Source organism: Chiloscyllium punctatum, chromosome 20 (genome assembly GCF_047496795.1).
Source record: "Chiloscyllium punctatum isolate Juve2018m chromosome 20, sChiPun1.3, whole genome shotgun sequence".
NCBI lineage: Eukaryota > Metazoa > Chordata > Chondrichthyes > Orectolobiformes > Hemiscylliidae > Chiloscyllium > Chiloscyllium punctatum.
The window spans coordinates 28,575,228-28,596,824 of NC_092758.1; the positions used below are offsets into that span (position 1 = coordinate 28,575,228).

General features: G+C 36.9%; 1 protein-coding gene across 3 annotated transcripts in view; it reads right to left on the minus strand.

The window, feature by feature from the left end:
• Positions 1–574: 574 nt before the first annotated feature.
• Positions 575–21,597, minus strand: part of LOC140491987 (gamma-aminobutyric acid receptor subunit alpha-1-like) — a 52,332-nt gene continuing 31,309 nt past the window's right edge. For all 3 annotated transcript variants that reach the window (XM_072590561.1, XM_072590560.1, XM_072590562.1), the window contains exons 9-10: positions 6,772–6,974; positions 575–6,344 (exon numbers count right to left, since the gene is read on the minus strand). In XM_072590561.1, coding sequence (XP_072446662.1) covers positions 6,033–6,344; positions 6,772–6,974 — 515 coding nt within the window. In that variant the 3' untranslated portion in view covers positions 575–6,032. The remainder of the gene's footprint in view (positions 6,345–6,771; positions 6,975–21,597) is intronic.

The following is a 21,597-nucleotide window of genomic DNA, read 5'->3' on the forward strand; positions in this document are numbered from 1 at the left end:
TCATATTATTTTCCATATAAACCGAAGCCCAAAGATTTGAAATTATCATTGATGTTCTGAACACTGTTTACAGTTGATGTTTACATTTAGATTCTTAGTTCCCAATGTAGCCTTATCATTGATCTATAAAAGTCAAAAAAGATAATAACTTACAATTTTACCAATTGTCCTAATAATATTCAGAAGTATAATACTGAATGAACTTCCTTGTCAATATAATCATGGAGTACAATTTGATTGCCTTTGTCTATAGTCGTGTCCAATTGCAAAATCCATTTTCAATTTAATATTTGAATACATCATTGTTCATTAGTCTGGTGACTAAAACATCGACACAAAGTGAAGGCTAAAATTAGTTTGGTGGAGTTTAGAAAATTTATTCTGTTTGTGCAAGCAGAGGTACTTGTAAAAATAGGAGCTGATGTACTTCAAATCATTTATGGACAGTGCTATTTGTATTGCAGGAAGAAATATTTTTATGTTAACCTTTTAAAAAATATAATGGTTTATATATTATAGCAAATTGATCTAAAAGTAACTGAAGGGTGCTGCTGCTGATACAATGACTCAGGAGTTGACCAATAATTTAAGTTTATTATCATCAACTAGTTCAGTAGCAACTATAAGAGACTGAAATATATTCAAGAACTTGTGATAAACTCTATAATCCAATAAAATATCTTATGTCTCGCATCAGACCCTAATACAATCTTTTCAGGATTTTAAAGTTGTAGTATTCTCCTTTTGACCAAACAAGGCAATTATATATAAAAAAATGAATCATAATGCAATTACAGGTAACGTACATGGCACAGGTTGATGGCTTGGTCTTTTTTGCCTTTTCCCAAAATGTCTTTATATGTTTTGTCTCCTTTTAAACTCAAGAGTTCCGGCAAAGGCATTACTTTTGTTACAAATAATAGACAAACTGTTAGAGTAAGAACGATATGATCAGAGACAGAAAATTTCAAGTAAATTTGTTTGGGTAGAGAAAAGGTTTATTTAAAAATAAGAACAGTTCATAGCAATTCTAAAGTGAAGCCTGAGCGGGTCAAAGAGGAATACCACAGCCTTAATGGGATTTATTGCATCTGGGTACATTATATCGCTCACCATTTGACAAATGTACGAACGTCATTTGACGCTTTAGCTAAGTACTTGCCATTAGTCCAACAGTAATTAGCAGCCTTCCAATATAATAATTGTATTCAGCAAGGAAGACAAAATGATTTCAGAGAGTAGGGGGTTCTGTCCAATTGTTTTGTTAAAAATTCCAAGCTTTCTGAATAAATTTGAATTCTGTACCTCACTTTACGTCTCAAAATTATTATTTAATATAATTGGAAAAAATAATCAACGAATGACAGAAATTGCAATTCAAAGCTTTCAAATCAGCCAGTGTTTACTACAACAAATAGAAACTATGATAGTCAGCTCCTAAGTCTTTAACACTCCTTTAACACTCCAACCTTCACTGACCGGGCTATTTCAAATTGGATTTAAAAGTTTGGGATTTTTTGTAATTTAACAAAACCCCCTGGTATCTGACTCTGCAAAGCTCTTTATAAAAGCTCAGTTAGGATACTTCAATTTGGTAAAGTGTATTTACTCTATACATTATTTATCAATTCACATTTACATCTATAAATTGAGAACAAAGAAGTGATACAAAGCAGTTATTGCATAGCAAAAAAAGCTGACTAACTTCATTAGATTATTCACAACAATGTGCAAAAGACGCATGAAGATATAGGGAGTAACACTTAGATAGCAGTGGTTCAAAACAACAGCATTCTTTTAAGATGAGACTATCAACAAATAAAAATAAACTTTTGAAACAGACAGCAAAAACGTCTGAAGCATTTACAAGAAAGAAGGAGCTGCCCCCACTCTCCACCAAATAAAATAAAATTCTATACAATTTTATCTACACAGGTTATTTAAAGTTATATTTCCACAGAAACTAGAAGCCCTTACATCTGAAGTATATTTTTCTTACAGCAATATTGCTAAAATATAAGGCAGTTATGAAGATGAGGGATTTTGTCAGCTTGACATTGTTATACTTTCGAGTCCTCCTTCAACACTGCACTTTTCAACTACAAAGGTATATTGTTTGTAAATAAATATTTGGATAATATATTTACAAACTGGACTTAATTAAAGGGGAAGTATGTATTACCAAATTGCACCTAAATTCTTAATTGTCAGAAAAAGAAATGCCTTTACACTAATTGGTGCCTTTCAGGCTGACAGAGCTACTTGTGTTTTAAGCTTTAGAATGAACTGTTCAGAGGCTGCCTGCAAACTGAAATTTTAAGCTGATTGCAAGTGACATGTCTATAAATTTTGCTCCATTGACATTAAAAATTGGGAGTACTTAGTATGGCCTTATCCTTCCTACGAAACGTGGCGCTGAAGTTACATCAAACTGAACTCTGCACAAAACACTGTTAGGTAAAAACAATGACTGCAGATGCTGAAAATCAAATACTGGATTAGTGGTGCTGGAAGAGCACAGCAGTTCAGGCAGCATCCAACGAGCAGCGAAATCAACGTTTCGGGCAAAAGCCAAAACACTGTTAACCAGGCTGTCTTGGTGTCAAAACTCAGGAATACCAATAAGTATTAAAAAGCTTCTTTGGATTATTTAGAAATGTTGGGGTAATTCATTAGAACATCATATTCCTTGAATTAAACGGAAGAGATAAGAATTATTTCACACTTTTTTTCTAAATCACTATAGTATATGCCGGTGTGCCCAGTACTGATTTGTGCCTTTTAGTTTTCAACTGGTTTCATTGTTTGCTCTTTTTGATATAAGAAATTCTGAAACTGCACAACATCACAGTTTTTTTGGTTGAAGGTACTCTCCAAAATGATTCACTCTACTAACCATAATTGCTATTTGGATATTAAAGAAAGGGTACATTTTTGAAAACAAATTCAACATCTATTTTTCCTGTGCTGACACAAATTTCCTTTCAGCTCAGGTTGATACATGGGGATCCAGCATTGATTTTTAAAAAAAATCCTTGTATAACCAACATATTCAAGACTTGAACAAGACTTTGCCCTTGAGGTTGATCAGTTGAACAAAGTGGTGATGATTGTGGGTGAAGATTGGAGAGCAAAAAGTAATTTCACAGAAAACAAAGCAAAAAAAATCCTTCAGCACTTTTAAAAAAGATGTTTTTGAATACTTGCGTCAATTAATAGTTTATCAGATTTCAATAGTAACTTCATAAAATTGAAATATTGTGCAGTATTATAAAGCTAATATTAAAAAGCTAATTTATTATCTGATCTATGACAGTGTTCTCCAGTGATTTCGTTGAGAATTGAGCTTCCCTCCGCACTGATCAAATACTACCTTAAATACATTCGTACTATTTACTGTGTATTGCAGTTTCCTCAGCATATTCATAAGACAGGAAGGATTCAATTTATAGAAAACAGAAGTTAAATCTCAGTAACACTTTGAAAAAGAACAATATCACCTCAAAGTTTTCAGCCCTGTTATATTTTGTTATTTATTATTATTTATATTCAAATTATATGAAGAATACCTCAAATTTTAACTTGAGTTCTCACTATTGATCAAATATGGATGGACCAGTCCATATTAGAAAATATTGAAATTTTGTTTAATGTTCCTGGAACATTGACCATAATCCATGTTAAATTATTTTGCAATTGAATGAAAGTTAAAGCATTTCATCAGCATGTAGCTCACCTCCAGCAATCTACACATAACTTTAGTGACAGCCCAATGCATGTTGCTGCATGATAGTTTTAGCCATATGGCTCCAAGGGACAACTCCTGAGATGTGTGCCAGAAGATAGACAGAAACACATGATCAAACGGTGTCATTATTGTCAATGGCAGGGCAGAGAATGTACACATGATGTGATGAAATGATTTTGATATTCACAGTAATGCAGTGGATAGGGGGCTTGGGTGTGGAGATATGTAGATGTAATATGGACATGGTGAAACCAAAGACATAAGAATATGAATGAATAACAATATTACATTACATCTAGAATATCCTTACAACCTGTTCAAAATATTTTCATTTCCTTCCTCGCCTGGTTTATGTTCCCGGATTTCCCATTGAACTCGGATTTCTCTCTTTTTCTTAAATTTTCATTGCTTTAATTAGTTCAAATTGTTGGTATGAATTAGAGTGGATAGGATTTACACATCAAAGTTGAGAATGAGAGATCCACATAGTGCAATGTTACCAATGGCAGTGAAAAGGGTTTTGCAAAGTCATCTTTTTATTTAGAAAACTTATTTTTTTTTGTGTTGGTGTCTAGCACCCTGATGAATATCTGTGTTGTAAAACATTGCCAAACAGTCTCTAGAGAAGGATTCATGGATGTCATTCAGTTTTCTTAGCAATACAAGTAATACCAATGGGCAAAAATGTAAGATTCCACTCTTATGTAGAATAAAAACCAAGTACAACTATAAACACAAAATCTGGGGATGCTGGAAATCCGAAAATAAAAGAAAAGGTTCTGGAAATACCCAGCAAATGGGGCAGCATCAATGGAAACAGAAGCAGAGTTAACACTTTTTGTTAAATATGAGTCATATTTGACTTAAAACATTGGTATTGGATCTCCACAAATGCTGTCAGTAATGCCAGGTATTTTCAGCACTTTGTACTTTTATTTAATTACTACAAGCACATTGCCACCTGAAAGTCATGAAAATCAGTTCATTCAAACATGAACAAGGATATATTTGTGCAAGAAAACGTTAATAAGCTTTGAACGGAAGACCACTTGGAGTGCTGTGCTGTTACCTTTAATCCTGTTTTTGTATTTTAAAACTAACAAGGGAAAAAAAAAGACATTAAAATAACATCATATTTAATAAGCTGAAATCAATGAAATAAGTCAATTTTGTGATCTCTTAATTTAGTGAGCTTTCAGTTTTCAAAAGAATGCTTGCATGGTTCTTTAACCCTTTCCAATGCAAGATTTTTCAGTGGTTTTCATTGGTATCTTCCCTGGCTGAAGAAAACGGAATGAACTACCTTTATTGATATCTTTGAAACAGAAGTTAAAGGTTACGTAGAACTTTTGCTATCACATCCATACATCACTTAACATCACAGGGCATTTAGGATCTTCCAGGCTTTTATATAATACTAATGTAAATGCTCTTGTCATTTAAAGCAAAGAAATAAGCAGCTAATTTAACAGTTTTTTGGAAGGAAGAGGGAGGATATTTCATAAATTAATCTTTGCTTCACTTCTCAAGGCAAGAAATTATTATGTACCAGTTGACAGCACACAGTCCTTACATTATGATCTTATTATTCAATAATGAACTGCTCAGGTCATGAGCCCCACTGACTATTTTAATATCTATTGCCACTTTGGTGCATAAAAATTAATTGTATTCAAAACTATGTTTTGCTCATGTATTGTTATAAATAGGTGGTTCATATAACTTGAAAGGAAATATAACTAAGCCATATACAACCTTCACAGTATAAAGTTCTACATTTGAAAACTTCTTTCCCCAAAAGATCCTGAAAGTAAAGAAAATAATCTATATAGTCTGCAGCCAGTGTCGATCATGGACTTTACCTGACTATGGAAAAGCTTCTCACTATTCCTGGTCAAGAGCCAGAAATGATTAAGACTATTTTACATAAACCCTGCTGTGAGAATAGTTAAAATTCAAATTTGTTCTGTTATGGACACGCTGCTAAAAGAAAGTACTTGTAAAATGAGAATAGCTAATCAATAATAATTCTGTTCGGTCAGTTGGATCACAGAAATAGACTGGTCTCACCACCAAAGTATAATGCTTTATACACTTATCGAGAGAGAGCTTGTGAGTTCTTTCTGACACTGTCAAATAGATATTAGGATTTTTGTCTCGGAAAGGGCTAAAGACAAAGATAATATGCAACAAATTGAATGGCGAGCTATAATTTGTTAGAAGTTTCATAGAATTTCCCAACAAGTGAAATTATTTTCAAATCTAAGCTTTTTTTCATTGCTTCCTAGTTATGCTCATCATCACCTTTGATAACTAATTCTCGATTCAAGTAAGTAGCCCAATAAACCAAGTTGAAAATGCCAAACATTAATGGAAATGCTATTCTGGCCAGTCTGTCAATTTTGCTGACACTATTGAAAGTTTTCTTCGGTTCTGGAGGCTTTTGCTCTGGTTTGGGTTCTTTGGATTCTGCACCAGCACTCTTCGCAATAGTTGCCAGACCTGCATCCTTTGCAATGTTTGGTGCAAAGTTCGCTGATGTTGCTGTGTAGGTATTGTTTTTCTTCAATAGAGCCTCTCGATCTTTTTCCTTTCTCTGTGAAACAAAAATCAAAAAAGCTGGGGTCAATAAATTGTCAATGTGGTAATTTCAAAAATATATCCAATTTTAACTATGCCATGACTCATTACATTAATGCAGCACTCACTTTGATCTTTGTCTCTCAATTATGTTCACTTTCTTTTCAAATAGAATACAAAATCCCTTTTAATCTTAGTCATGCTAAAGTAAGACATTTCATTAATTCAATGACATTGCGCAAAACATAGGGAAAGGTTACTGAACCATTTAATTTTCTCCAGTATTCAAGTCTCATTTCTGTGCCCAGCCTGAACCGTTAGCACATTTTTCTCCCGCACAAAAAAATTCCCATCTCAATGTTTAGCCGTAATATATTTTACAAAAATGCTTCTCAACAATCTGGTTCATATTATGTAAATAAAAATACAAAAGCTCATTTTACCTTTTCAGGGACTAAGCTTTTTCCATCCCAAGCCCAACTCCTCTTTGTGAAGTAGTTCACTGTGGCAAATTCAATAAGTGCTGAAAACACGAAAGCATAACAAACAGCAATGAACCAATCCATAGCAGTTGCATATGCAACTTTGGGGAGTGAGTTCCTGGCACTGATGCTCAGAGTTGTCATGGTCAATACAGTTGTGACTCCTGAATAAAACACAAAAAAAAACCCTGGAATAATTTATTGTAATGTCTAACTTTGCTTCATTTAACACTCAATGAAAAAAACACACCAGATTTATTAATAACATAATACAATTATGATCACTGCAGATTGAATCTTGTAATTTAGTTGCATGCACATATTATTGTGAATTTAGCACTCAGCCTTGCTTTCAATTTTCATACAAATTATTATTTTAGCAATGTACAAAATGTATTTCCAAACAGCAATATGCTTAGTAATAAGTGGGTCTATGGAATTTTTTTATTATATGCTACTAATTCATACTGTACCATAGGAGTTAAACTTCTTTCAGTGATAACTTTAGCACAAAATTGTCATGTTTCTCCTGATGTCAATTTGTAATTTTATCAACACAAAGAAATGTTATTGGTTATCTTAACGATCTGAGATATACCTTGATACTAAATCTATATGTCTGTTATAAGATGGTCGGTGCAATGATATAGAGGAGATTTGCTAGCTAGAATTGTGCTGAACAATATTGATCTGGATCTTCTAAACAATGGCAATCATCAGATTGAAGCTCCACTTGAAATTTTCTCTAAGATGGCAGTGCTCCACATTTCTTTGTCTTCCCAACCCGGCTTCTCCAGAAATGCAGAGTGAAGCATTCATGGTGAGCTCTATTGGATTACAGTAGAATCAGCAGAAGACAGGACACATCCCCTTTTTTATGACATTGGTTGTCATAAAGTAAGCTTCAATGCCAGTAAGAAAAAGTGAAAAGGTGTATGAGTGAATGGAAAAATGCTGGGGTAGATAGGTGGATAGGTTCAGTTGGTGAGGTAAGTGGTTAGGAAGGCAGGTTATATCAGAAAGATGATCGAGGGAAACCCGGGTATTATAAGCCTGTTAAACTATCAACCTTTCGAAAATTGGTATAAGCATAATTAATATGAGGTGACTGAATAGCTTCATGACTTCCAGTTGATCTGATAGAACTAACATGATTTTGTACATAGTAGATCATAAATTGATGAAGCTAATTGAATTTGTGGAAGAGATGACTAAACTACTGGATAGGGTAAATCTCTGGATGTTATTTAGATGAAATGGCAGAAAACATATAAGCTGGAGTTTGTAAAATTGAATGAGAACTGTTGACCTAGTTAGAAGTTAGTTGAGCAAGAGGAGACAGAGAGTGGAGCTAATGATCTGATATTCTAATAGGAAACATGCAAGTGGTGGTATACCACAAGGATGTTTGGACCTCAACTATTAAATGTACAGTGAAATCATGATGGATCAAATTCAGGTAAACCAAAACTCTAGTTATTTCAAAACCATCAGCCAGCCATTCCATTGGCAGCAAATGCAAGTGAAGCCATAAGAAGCCATATTCTAAACTGATAAATCCAGATTAGCTGAACTTGTGAAAGCTTGAAGACGAAGGGGTTTTGCCTGAAACATTGATTTTCCTGCTCCTTGGATGCTACTTGACCTGCTGTGCTTTTCCAGCACCACTCTAAGCTAGACTCTGGTTTCCAGCATTTGCAGTCCTCACTTTTGCCTAAAGCTTGACATATGACCAGTCAGAGCAGAATTAGGAGTCACAAGAGTGTGAAAGCATGAATCTCTGCAAGCCATCATTGACATCAACATCTTTGTGTGAAGGGATATACAAAGACTGCGAACATGGCTCAAACTGGGAGCAAGTTAAAAGTGTTGTCAATTGGTGAGAAGGTGAAATTGACACAGCAAGTGGAAAGAGTTGAAAAGTGTGGTGTTGGGAAAGCACAGCAGGTCAGGCAGCATCTGAAGAGTTAGTGTCAATATTTCAGGCATAAGCCCTTCATCAGGAATGTTGGAGAGGGGGAAAGGGGCTGAGAGATAAATAGGAGGGTGGGAGTGGGGGGGGGGAAGGTGACTGGGCAGGTGATAGGTAGATACAAGTGGGGAGTGAAAGTGATAGGTCGGAAGGGAAGGTGGAGCGGATAGGTGGGAAGGAAGATCGACAGGTAGGACAGATAAAGAGGGTGGTAGTGAGTTGGAAGGTTGGATCTGGGATGAGGTCGGGGAGGAGGAAGGATGAGGAAACTGGTGAAGTCAACACTGATGTCGTGTGGTTGGAGAGTCCCAAAAAGGTGGAAAATGAGGCATTCTTCCCGCGTTGTTGGGTGGCTTGGATTTGGTGGTGGTGACGGCCCATGACTTGCATGTCCTTGGCTGAGTGAGAGGGGGGTTGAAGCCGTCACTACAAGTGGAAAGTTATGGCATGAAATGAAAACTGGATGCAGTAAAGTAGTGGGAGATTCCACTATCACATTTGTCAACCATTCTGAAACACAAGGTGATCATCTCAGAACAATTTGGCAGATCGGCATTCTCTTGAACAAGTAAGAAGGTATGAACAGCTGCTCATCCCATTTTGGAAAGACTTAGCTAACATGGTTCAAGGCAGCCCATGCAGAGAATGTATCCATCCTGAGTTCATTCCTGCAGGAAAGGGTGGCCATCCTGACAAAGTGGGCCCACAAGGAATTCATTTGCACTAATAGATGGTTGGACTACTTCAAGACAACATATAGCTTCATCTTCTACACAGTAAGCTGTAAGGATGTAGTGGTTACAGCAGCAATGACAGACGTTTGGTTCCACAATGGTCAGCTAGAGAATGAGAGACATTGCAATCGTGAATGAAACTGGACAGTTTTAGCATCTTTTGCTAAATCACTCCTTGATGATTAAAGCTGAAACATGTAACGATAGAAATCAAAGTAAGGAACACTGCACTGAAAAGCAGCTATGGCTTGTTAGGAAAATCCAAGAAGCCACTATGCTTCTTCATGAATGTGAAGACACCACTCAAGCAGTACAAGGCTTACAAATCCAGGTGAATGATCCAGCATTTGTGACGCATGTATCAGGAAAGTGGACAAGACATATCAAAGCAAGCTCCAGTACAAACAACTGCCCACACATCCTGATATTTATGTACTCAACAATGTCAAAGTCTTATCTTCCAACACCATGACCAACCAATGGATTAGGAACCTGAAAAGTAATTGCCGATGGTGGCTGATCTTTCAGGTTATTGAAACCATCAGTAAGAAACAAGAATACAAATGTTTGCGAGGCCATGCTCATGATGAAGGAAGTGTGGAAGATGGTGACAGAAGCCGCAATCGCCAACTGCTTCTGCCACATCTGGCTCAATGAGCTAAAATTGCTCAAGACGGCAAGGATAAAGGTGAGGACAAGCAACTCATTGACAAGGCTCTTTTCACTCAGCTGTAAGAGGCAGACATAGATGTTCCAGCAGAGACTTATACTGAGGTGGTTTACACAACAGAATTGACAGATCAGGCATCTGTAGACATATTGTACAATCTTCAGTCAAGGAGGTGGATCATCCAGACAAGCCCAATGAGTGCCAGCCCATTCATTCATTAGTTTCCCTGGCTGAAACCATGAAAGCTATAAAGAAACTCTGGAATTTCACACAGTAACATGAAAACACTGGAAACGTGTTTGACTCAATTAGAACATAGAACATAGAAAAGTACAGCACAGAACAGGCCCTTTGGCCCACAAAGTTATGCCGAGATTTAATCCTAATGTAAAATATAGTAACTTAACCTATGCACCCCTCAACTGACTGCTATCCATGTGCTTGTCCAGCAGTTGCTTAAACATCCCTAATGACTTTGCTTCCACCACCACAGCTGGCAACGCATTCCATGCATTGACAACATTATGGATTGAATCACTCTCACCCAAAGACAGCACATTATGCAGAAAGGTTTACCAAGTGTTTCTGCAGCCAATTCCCAACATTTTCCAATTCTACAAGGTCAAGCAACTGTGAGTTGTGGAGAAAGTGCAAAATTGATATCACATGTTTTCTGTTTTATTGTGTTTTCATGTGCTTTTTATTTTGACATAGAACCAATTTGAAGGCAAATCAGGTTACAGCGAGGTCTCCTTTTCTAGCTTGAAGAGATGTTTAACACAAATTTGTGAGCAGATACCCCAGGTATACCCCAGACATCCCTTATCAACTTATCAGGATTTGACTGTATTTGTGCAAACTAGAAAGTCACACATCCTAATTAGCTGGTAACACAAAAATTGGCAGCATGGTAAGCAATGTAGATGGAAGCATCAAATTATAAAGATTGATATTGAAAGATTAAATGAGTCTGCAAAACTGAGGTAAATGGATTTCAATGCAGGCAAAGGTGCAATATTCCAGGATCTAAAAAATGGTAAAACAGGATATTATGTGTTCACCTTGTTTTTAAGAGAATTTGCCTTTAAGGATGCTATGTGCTGTGTGTATATAACATTGCAACTTTGCCTGATAGTCTGCTTTGGGTTTATAAGCTGTGAACACACAGACATCAGTTTGCTGTGACACCTGCTTCAGAACTTATAATGTGTTTTATTTTGTTTTAAATAAATCAACCCATGGAGTTAGTCAATCCCTAATGAGTGATTGATCATTAGGCCATTATCATTAATGCTACATGTTGAACAGTAGTGGGAAACATCAAACTGATGAGGCCTATAACACTTGATCAGTCAACAAGAAAGCTAATCTACAGCTAAAGCTAATCAACAGTCAAACTAATTTATAGTTACATGGGTAATTATATCAAACCACATTAAGGAGGGATCTTATGGTGCAGTGGTAGTGTTCTTTATCTCTGAGCCAGGAGGCCTGGATTCACATCCCTCCTACTCCAAAGATGTGTAATATATCTGAACAGGTTGATTGATTAAAAATTATTATAAATCATGTGAAAGTGCATGAGACAGCCCTCAATGTCTTTGTTTGTTACTAACATATTTTGCAGGTAAGCAGACAAATCTTTATCCAAAGGCCAGTTTAACTCCCTTGAAAAAGGCAAGTAATCAGGCTTTGTTTGATCAACAGCTATCAAAGGTCACATTATCTCTATGTTCCACAACATTCCCCAGTTTAAGAAGGAGAAAACCTCTTAACACAATTTAAAATGCTTAGAAAGCATTAAAGCTATATTTTCTGGATTCCACTATATCTAACACAGAAAAAAGCAAGCTGCTAATGTTTATTTAGCAATGACACAAATACTGGGGGGAGCTGCAGAAATTGAGGAAGATTGCTAGAGGTTACAGCAGGTTATAGATAGCCTGGAGATTTGGGAAGAGAAAGAGTAGAGGAATTTAATCTGCATAATTGTGAGGTAAGGTATTTTAGAAGGTCTAATGGAGGAAGGAAGTATACTGTAAATGGCAGAACCCTGAGAAGCATTAACATACAGAGGGATCTAGGCATACAGATCCACAGTTCCTTGAAAGTGGAACACAAGTTGATAAGTTGGTCAAGAAGGCATATGGCATGCTTGCCTTCATTGGTCAGGGCATTGAGTCATGTTGCAGCTATATAAGATTTTGGAATTTTGGAATATTGTGTAAAGTTGTGGTTGCCATACTACCAGAAGGCTGTAGAGGCGTTAAAAATGGTGTTGAAAAGGTTTATCAAGATGTTGCCTGGGTTGAAGAATATTATCTATGAAGAGAGATTGCACAAACCTGATTTGTTTTCACTTGAAAATCAGAGGCTGAGGGTGACCTGACAGAAGTTTACAAAATTATGAGAAACATGGATACAGTGGATTGTGGGAGTGTTTTTCCCAAGGAAGAAATGACAATTACAAAGGGACAGAAGTTTAAAGATGTGACAGACAAATGTTTCTACACAGATGGTGGTTAAGTGCCTGGAATATGCAGCTGATGAGGTGGTATAAGCTGAGACGATAGCAATATTTCAGCGGCATCTTGACAGATATGTGAATAGGCAGGGAATAGTGGGAATTGGACTTCATACAGGCAAGGGGTTTTGAGTTTAAAAAGGCGTCATGAATCAGCACAGACTTGGTGGTCCAAAGGGCTTATTCCTGTGCTGTACTGTTCATTGTTCTAATTAGGAGCAGTGGTCTCGACAAATTTAACATATCGGGATTAATAGCCAAAGATTAATTAAAATCCCCAAAAGATACACATCACATTTAAAAACCAATTTAAGTGAGACAAAATTTTCCATATTCATGGACTACAATACATATTATTTAAACAGAAGCCAAGAGAATCCACAACTCATTTTGTAAGCAGATGGAGATAAACTGACTCATTACATGATTTTTCAGATGAGGAAGTAGAAAATAGAATCATTGTGTCAGTGATCACACATACCCTCACGAAAGCTTTCCACCAAGTTTTTTCTGGCAAACTGATCATTTCTGGTGTGGAAAAATAATGAATAATGAACTTAAGGTGTGGCCTTCTGCATTCAAGAAGAAAGTGCCCAGATTTCAATCACTTTTGATCATTAGTAAATGCCATCGGCAGAGGCAGTAAAGTAAAGCACAAGCTGCTGTAATTCCAAAGAGCTGGGCTCTGATGTCAACAGATTGTATACAAGTAGTACTTTCAAGCTACAATAAAGACCAACTGCAGTCATGCCAGAGGCATACTCTTGAAGTGATTAATGAATAGGAACTTAAGACATACATGATGAGACAAATAATGGTGAACATGTTGCATGTTGTCAATCTCATTAAAAAAAAAATCAACGTCATCACATGAATTGAAGTGCTAAAAAAAAATTGAAAATCATCTATCCTTAGAAAACTTGTGACTGTTCATTATTAGCTATGATTGACAGGGGATGAGCGCCAACGTACAATTCCTGTGGGCTCCAAAAACCATGTCTGAGAAGCAATGATGAAACCTACGAACATAAAATTTTCAATATTCAATGATTCTCCAACTACACATGCAGGATCAATGGTGCTGGAGTACAAGTATAATCAATCTACCTGGATGTTGCAGTGTCATAGGCATTACTGGATCAGCAATTGCAGATATATAAGCATACTGTGAGATCATTCTAGTCACCATTTTTGGAATCTGTCAAACATCAAAGACATAACAGAAACCAGAGCAGACTATTCAAAATAGATGAGTAGAACTGAATATGAAAGAAAAATGGAAGGCCACTTTCTTCTGAATGAATGGATCTAAAATCTCAGCTCTCTGGTTTGGAGAGAAAAATGAACACTTAAGAGGTAAAGGTTGAACTACTAGCTCAGGATAAATCCAAACCTGATATCTTGGAGTTGAGCAAGTTTTAGAGGTTTACCCTGACTAAACTCACAAATATGAATGAAGACCTGGTAAATAAAGAAAGTAGGGAAGACGAGCATCCCGTATCATAAATCCAGAAATAGATTGCTGGTTTACAGAAACATTTGCAGCAATTTTCCTTTGAACAGTTCATATTCAGCAGAAGCAGCTCCAGAAACATCACATTGAGCTCAAAGTGATGCTAGATAACATGTTCACCTTGCAAATATTCTGTTATTATGCGATTTAATGCCACACTTTGACTTTGGGTTCAAGGAGAAGGCAAAGTCAAAAATTATCTTCAAGCTTCAAAGTAACTTTGTTACACATTTATACAAAAGACTGATAAAAATGGGAACCACAGATATAAACCCTCTGACATATTTATATTAAGGACAAATCTATCTCGCTCAAATCCATGTGATCATGTCAGTCTTCCACACTAGGATGATGTTGAGTGTTCAGTTCCCCTGTAGAATCCAATTCCAATCTAATAAAATGACCCATACTGTGGAAGCTGTGCTGAATGGTGTGTGCTTCTATGACAAGATTCTCTAGGGTCCTGAAGCCCTAACACAGTGCCTGTCCAAATGGATTTTGCCCAATTATAAAGTTTGATATTTATGTACATTTTTAAATGAGTTATTTAGTTTACTTCTTTCTACAATGTTAAAAATCACAACACCAGGTTATAGTCCAACAGGTTTATTTGAAAGCACTAGCTTTCGGAGTGCTGCTCCTTCATCAGGTGGTTGTCATCAGGTGAAGGAGCAGTGCTTCAAAAGCTAGTGCTTCTAAATAAACCTGTTGCACTATAACCTGGTGTTGTGTGATTTTCAACTTTGTCCACCCTAGTCCAACACCGGTACCTCCAAACCTTTCTACAACATTCACTTTTTATCTTTCCACCCTTCAATAGGTAGATCAAGAAAGTCTATGGCCAGGTATAAAAACACTTGAAGTAACGTTGGTTAATCTTCACGTTCTCTCTTGGCTTCTGATATATCAGACATTCTTGCAAAAGTAACTTGTGTTGACTGATTGCATGAATGCATGGAAAGTAGAATGGATTTTATCTCTTTATCAGTAACACCTGGATCAAGTCTGAGATGACTGATGTTGTTTGCCCATTGGTAGCTGTTTTGTATATTAAAAGTTTTGTATATCCAAAGTTCTGTTCAAATGTATGAATGTGTATGTTGAGTTGTGAACAATTTGACTTGTTGCTTGATATGCTTTTCAGGTTGTAGCACATTTCAAGGGGCTACCTTTTTAGCTACAAAGAGAATATTGACATTGGATGGCTGTACAGTTTTGTGTCCACTAATGTGGGGTTTTGAAGCCACATTTGAAACAAACTACTGTAAAATAGATTCTTTACAATTACACATTGATTGTCACAGACGGTATATTGTTCAGATGAAGGATCTGTCTCTTCTGGGCAGATAGTTTATTCTGCATTTAAACAGTCAATACATCCTGTAGAATGTTCGGCATTAAATAGAAATTCTGCTGTATAAGGCTTCCTAATTTGGTAGAGTCTGTATCATGGGATATGGGCCAGCATCTACCCATCCCTAATTGGCCCTTGATCAGAGTAGCTGAGGCCATTTTAGAGGGCAATTAAGGATCAACCACATTTTCTGTGGGCCTGGAATCATGCATTGGCTAAACCAATCCTTTTTCAGATACAGCAGTGAAGTAGATAGATTCCAAGTAGTTTTCAATTCCAGATTTTTTATTGAATTCAAATATCACCATCTGCCATCATGTTGGAATTTGAATGTCAGAATATTGTCTGCAGTTCTAAATTATTAGCCCAGTGACAGTACCACTGCCTCCCCAAGAGACTGCTCATTCAGAAGTTAGATCTGCTTTGGATTGAAGAAATTCAGTAACTGATTTACCTAAAAGACTAACTGCAATTCTGTTACAAATGAGTACTTGTGAATTTCAGTGCCTGGTTCAGATAGTGCATCACACAGATCCTTAACAATGATATATGCAGATTGTTTTAGAAATTTGTATCTGCAATTGAAGTGTGATCCTGAACTAAGATCGTCAGGTTCTGAAGAAGAATTTCTAGTTAACCTTATTTCTTTCTTCACAGATGCTGCCAGATATGCTGACCTTCTCCAGCATTTGATTTGGTGTCTAAGTCAAAAGCTGTTCCAAATATTAGAAATTCTGCCTTCCACATCTGTGAATTCATTGATCTACCAAATATATCTGAAAGCTTATATTTTCTGGTTGGAAGGTTGGTACCAGTGAATTTTGTTGCATTGCTCAGAGAGACACTTGAAGTTGTTGATTATTTTACTGATTTGAAAGAATGTTATTAGGGTTTTGATCTCCATGTACTGCACACTTTTCACTGTTTTGCAGTATTCTTCATGATTAACATTGTTGTTGTTGTTGCAAAGATTGCCGTTGTAGTACTGAAACTGTTGAAGTTTCTGCTGTTTTATGATATCGTCACAGAGCTGAATGAAGATATTCATTTTTCATGATGGCTGAAGAATAGTCAAAGGATTTATAGGTTGAAACTGCTTCATTCAAGAAGATTCAACATTTTTGGGAGTGCAGAGAGCTGTGATTCAATTCTTTTTGACTGTATCAAAGATGACTGCTGTGATATCATTTGAGTTGATTCTGCATTTGAGGATTTTTCACATCAATTTCAATATCTTGTGGTCAGGGTTTTACTCTGTCTTTATCCACATATTTGCATTTTAATAAATTAAATCAATATGACTTTGTTACTGAATAAAACTTTGAATTTATCATTTCTACCATTGAAATAACAAAGATTTCACTAACATTATTGTTCAGGCTCTGATCATCCAAATTTCAAAATTTTTTTTTCCCCAATTAATTTTTCTTGTAGCCTTAGCCTGATGTATTAATGTAACTTGCTATTGTTAACTTTTTCACCGAGTAGATTGTCCAGAAATTTGTTAACTAACCATTAAAGCCTTAACTGTGCTCCCAAGCCTAGTGTTTTTTGTCCTTTTCCTTAAAGAGGTAAACTTTGCTTTGGGTGTTCACCTATCAGCCTCTTTGAGATTATTCATATTTGAGCTGTTTCTCGGGTGAGTTTTCTATTTAAGCGATGTTTCCTTCATGGCAGCTATTCAGCTCTGTGGCTTTTCTGGTTGCAATTATTTCTCGATAAAAAATATGCTTCTGAATTCTTCTCTTCTCCAGATGTCCTCAGATCTGTTTTGATCTTCACTGCTGACAGAATTTTCTGTCAATCCCAAAGTTGTGACCACCTTTCAAAGTGTGATCTGATGTCACACTCTGAGTTTAGGTTCTGAACAAACTGATTGAGGAGAAGGCAAATTCAAGAACCAGCAAAGAGATCAAATATGAAATAATTACTATGGAATACAGCAATACATGGTAATTATTGATGTACCAGGTACTAATATTAGGTAAAGAATAATCTGCCATCTTCGTGTGTTCATGGACAGGTGCTCATGTGAGTCTTCCACACTAGTGCTGTGGAGAACCCAGTCTCTAGTGTAGAGTATAACCTAATGACGTCTAACTCCACCCACACTGTGGTATTTATATTTGGAGATGTTCAACTCTGTGTCAGGTGGAGTTGCACAGCGCATTAAACAAGGAGTTGTAAATCACTCATGTCACAGTCTTTTCAGAAGTAAACGCTTCCTAGGATGCTGAAAACACCAGCAAGGCAAGAGGAAATGAAACATTCACAGAAGCAGTAAATGGAAACAAAACAGGCTTTAAAAATGCATTTAAAAAGTTGAAGAGGCTAGGCTGTTATTAGAATAGTTACAATTAATTGTTAAATTTGTTAAATTGTTGGATCTGTTGTTGATGTAATTTTGTTTACCTTGAGGTGTTACAGGGCATAAATTATGGGTATATTATGGTTGGAGACCTGATATGATCTTGCAGATTGTCCAAACAGACTTTACAGGTTGATTGGTGTACCTAGTTCCTACCTAGCAATGACCGACGTAACTGGCTCTGCAGAAAATACTGCACTCGCGATAATATTGCTACAAAATGCTATGCTTATACTAGATTTCAAAAATGCTATTCCATTTGAAATTCCACTCCGTACAAAAATCTGAATGAGGAACAAGAGTAGGCCATTGGGCCATTCAGTAAGATTATTGCTGATGTGATTACTCCACATTCTTGCCTACCCACAACAACTTTCAGCCATTTTGTTTAAACATTCTATCATAGGATGTGGGTGTCACTGGAAAGACCAACATTTGGTGCCAATCCTTAATTGCAATAGAACTTTCACTAAATTTCACCACTAGCCTCAGCACATCACAACTGTTGTTCTCGGATCAACTTGCACACAATTTTAGCCTTCAATGCTTTACTTTGGAGTTGAGGGATGCACATGACTTGCACATTTCTGCTAGGTCACAGGGACACATGGTAGAATAGTGACCATGGTAGGGGCAATCGAAGCTAGCATAATGAAGCCAATTGTGAATAAGAGGAGACTGGAGGCTCTACAATTGAGGCGCCTTGGGAGACAGAGGTGTTCTAGTTTTGGAATCTTCCATTAAAAGGAAACATTCTTTCTACATTGACCCTTTCTAGGCACTGCAGGATATGTCAATTAAATAATCTCTTGCTCTTCTAAACTCCAATGGATTTAGGCCTAGCCTGTTCAACTTCTGCTCAAAAGCCAACCTATCCATTCCAGGTATTAGAGTAGTATTCTTTTTCCGAATTGCCTCCAGTGTCTTAATTAAGGATGCCAATACTATACACAATACTCTACATTCATTCCACTATTTCCCTGTGGAATTGACGCATAACCTCCTTACTACAATTCCCCTAGCAAAATACGGATAACATTCTATTAGCTTTCCTAATTACTTGCTACATCTACACGCTAGCCTACTTCAATTCATGCATTAGAACACCATGATCCCTCCACATCTCAAAGTTCTGCAGTCTTTCAATATTTAAGTAATGTTTCTTTATTTGCCTACCAAAATCGTTGATTTCAGTTATTTTCATTGTTATACTGTATTTGCCAGATATTTGTCCACTCACTTAATCTATCTCTTTGAAGCCTCCTTTTTCCCTCAGTACAACTTAGTTTTCTACCTGCTTTTGTGTCATCAGCTAATTTAGCAGCCATACTCTCTGCTCCTTCATCTAAGTCATTTAGATAAATTGCAAAACAACTGTAGTCCCAGCACGGATTCCTATGACACACTACCTGTTACGTGTTGCCAACCAGATAATTATCCATTTTAGCTAGCCGGACTTCTATCCATGCCTCTACACCAAGAGCTCTCAATTTCTATTAAACTTTTTGATGTGGCACCTCGCCAAATGCCTTTAAAATCCCGAAACTCCATCAAAAACAGTGTTGTAAATACCCTCACAGCCTACGACTGCAGTGGTTAATGACATCAACTCATCACTACCTTCTCAAGGGCAGTTAGGGATACGCAATAAATGCTGGTTTAGCTAAAAATGCCCACATCTGATGAAAGAAAAATTTTAATAAAACACACCCCCAGTTCCCATTTATCCACAGAACATTACTTCTTCAAGTAATATTGTGTGGATAAATGGGAACTGTTGGTTAAACAGGGGTGGAATTTTCCCTTCCCTACTGTGCCATTGGCTATGTTGAGAAAGATGGGAAAAAACAGAAAAAAATGAAAAAAATAATAATTTTAATGTGATAAAATCTTTTAAATCTGTTAAATTATGCTTTTCATCTTAAGCCTGAAATGGCGTCCTCAGGGTCTTGTCAAAGGCATTACTTCCATGTATTTGCACCTCATTAATATCCCAACTTGACTTATTTATGGACCACTTCCAACTCTCCTCTCCATCCTTGAGAAACGGAATGGCTCAAGTTCCTGATGTGTTGATCAGAACAGGTACCTGGTGGCAGCAGCTCACTGAATGTCTGTCCTGACAATCAAGCAACTGGTTCTTCACAACAAGTGTCCCTGCATGCTCCTTGGCAATCATATTGCACAACCTTACATTCACTAAAGTTCACCACTAGCCTCAGGACATCACTACTGTTGTTCTCGGATAAACTTGCACACCATTTTAGCCTTCAATCCTTTACTTTGGAGTTGATGGACACACATGACTTGCACATTTCTGCTAGGTCACAGGGACACATGGTAGAATGGTGACCATGGTAGGAGGCAATGGAGCTAGCATAATGAAGCTGATTGTGAATAAGAGGAGACTGGAGGCTCTACAATTGAGGTGGGTTGGGAAACAGAGGTGTTCAACAGATCACAGCAACTCTGGCTCATACATGCAGAGCACCAATTAAAGATTCCCAGTCATCATCAAACTGTCATCTGCTGCAGCAGGATTTGTACTCAGTAGAATTGAGTGGCAGTCGCATCTTAGTAGTTGTAAAGATCACAGTTGCCCTGAATTTTTATGATACTGGCTTGTTTCAAGAAACACCTGGGTACCTGTGTCATGGCTCCTAATCCTCAACTCATAAATGTATCCTGAAAGATAACAGAAGACATTTTCTCCATCTTACAGCTTTTCATTTCCTTTCTTCATGAAGAGGAGAGTTATGCAGTTCATGCAATGGGATATTATTGCATTACTGGCTTTCCCCAGGTTCAGGACACTCTTAGACTGAACTCATGTTGCTTTGAGAGTGCACTATCACCAACCAGCAAAGTTCATTATTGAAAAGGTTTTCACTTCATCACTGCTCAAATTATCTACGGCCATCCATCCAACTTTTGGAGGTTTGCGCTAAATACCTTGGGAGCTGCCATAACTCTTTACATACTAGAGATACTAGAGTTGCTGTAGCCTTGCAATGTCCTCACGCTATACAGGGATGGCTACTGGGAGACAAGAGGTGCCTCCACTCAACATAACTCATGGCACCTTCACAAAACCCTCAAACAATTTCAGATCAAAAGTATAATGCTACTCATGGTTCCACCCAACCACAATGGAACAGACATAAGCCACCGTAAGATGAGATCTCGTGCATGGACCGCTTCTCCAGGGTTTTGTACTTTAGTCCAGAAAGGATGTGTCATGTCACTATTGGAGGCAATAAAGGTAGATGCTGATGCTGATGAAATGTGTGATCTACCACAGTCTTCTGAGGATGAAGATGAGAGGTTCAAAGGTTGAGCAGAAGAGCCATCCAAAACAGCATGGCAGTGCAGTGCAACTTTGAACTTGAGCAGTCCAAGATAACCTCACTGAAACTCATTTCCAGATTGAATGAGCTGGGTCTAGAATGGTTTAACTGTTTATCAATCTGGCAAGCAGTCACCACTTAGTACAGTTAATATGTATTATTTTTCCAGTCTTTGACTTGTATATTTGATATGTTTGGCTATTTTAAAGTACCCGCACATTACACATCCTAATCACCATTTGGGAATAAGCAGTTATTGTTCAATGATTTAAAATGGATGACAATAAGGTTAGGCAGCTCTTAAG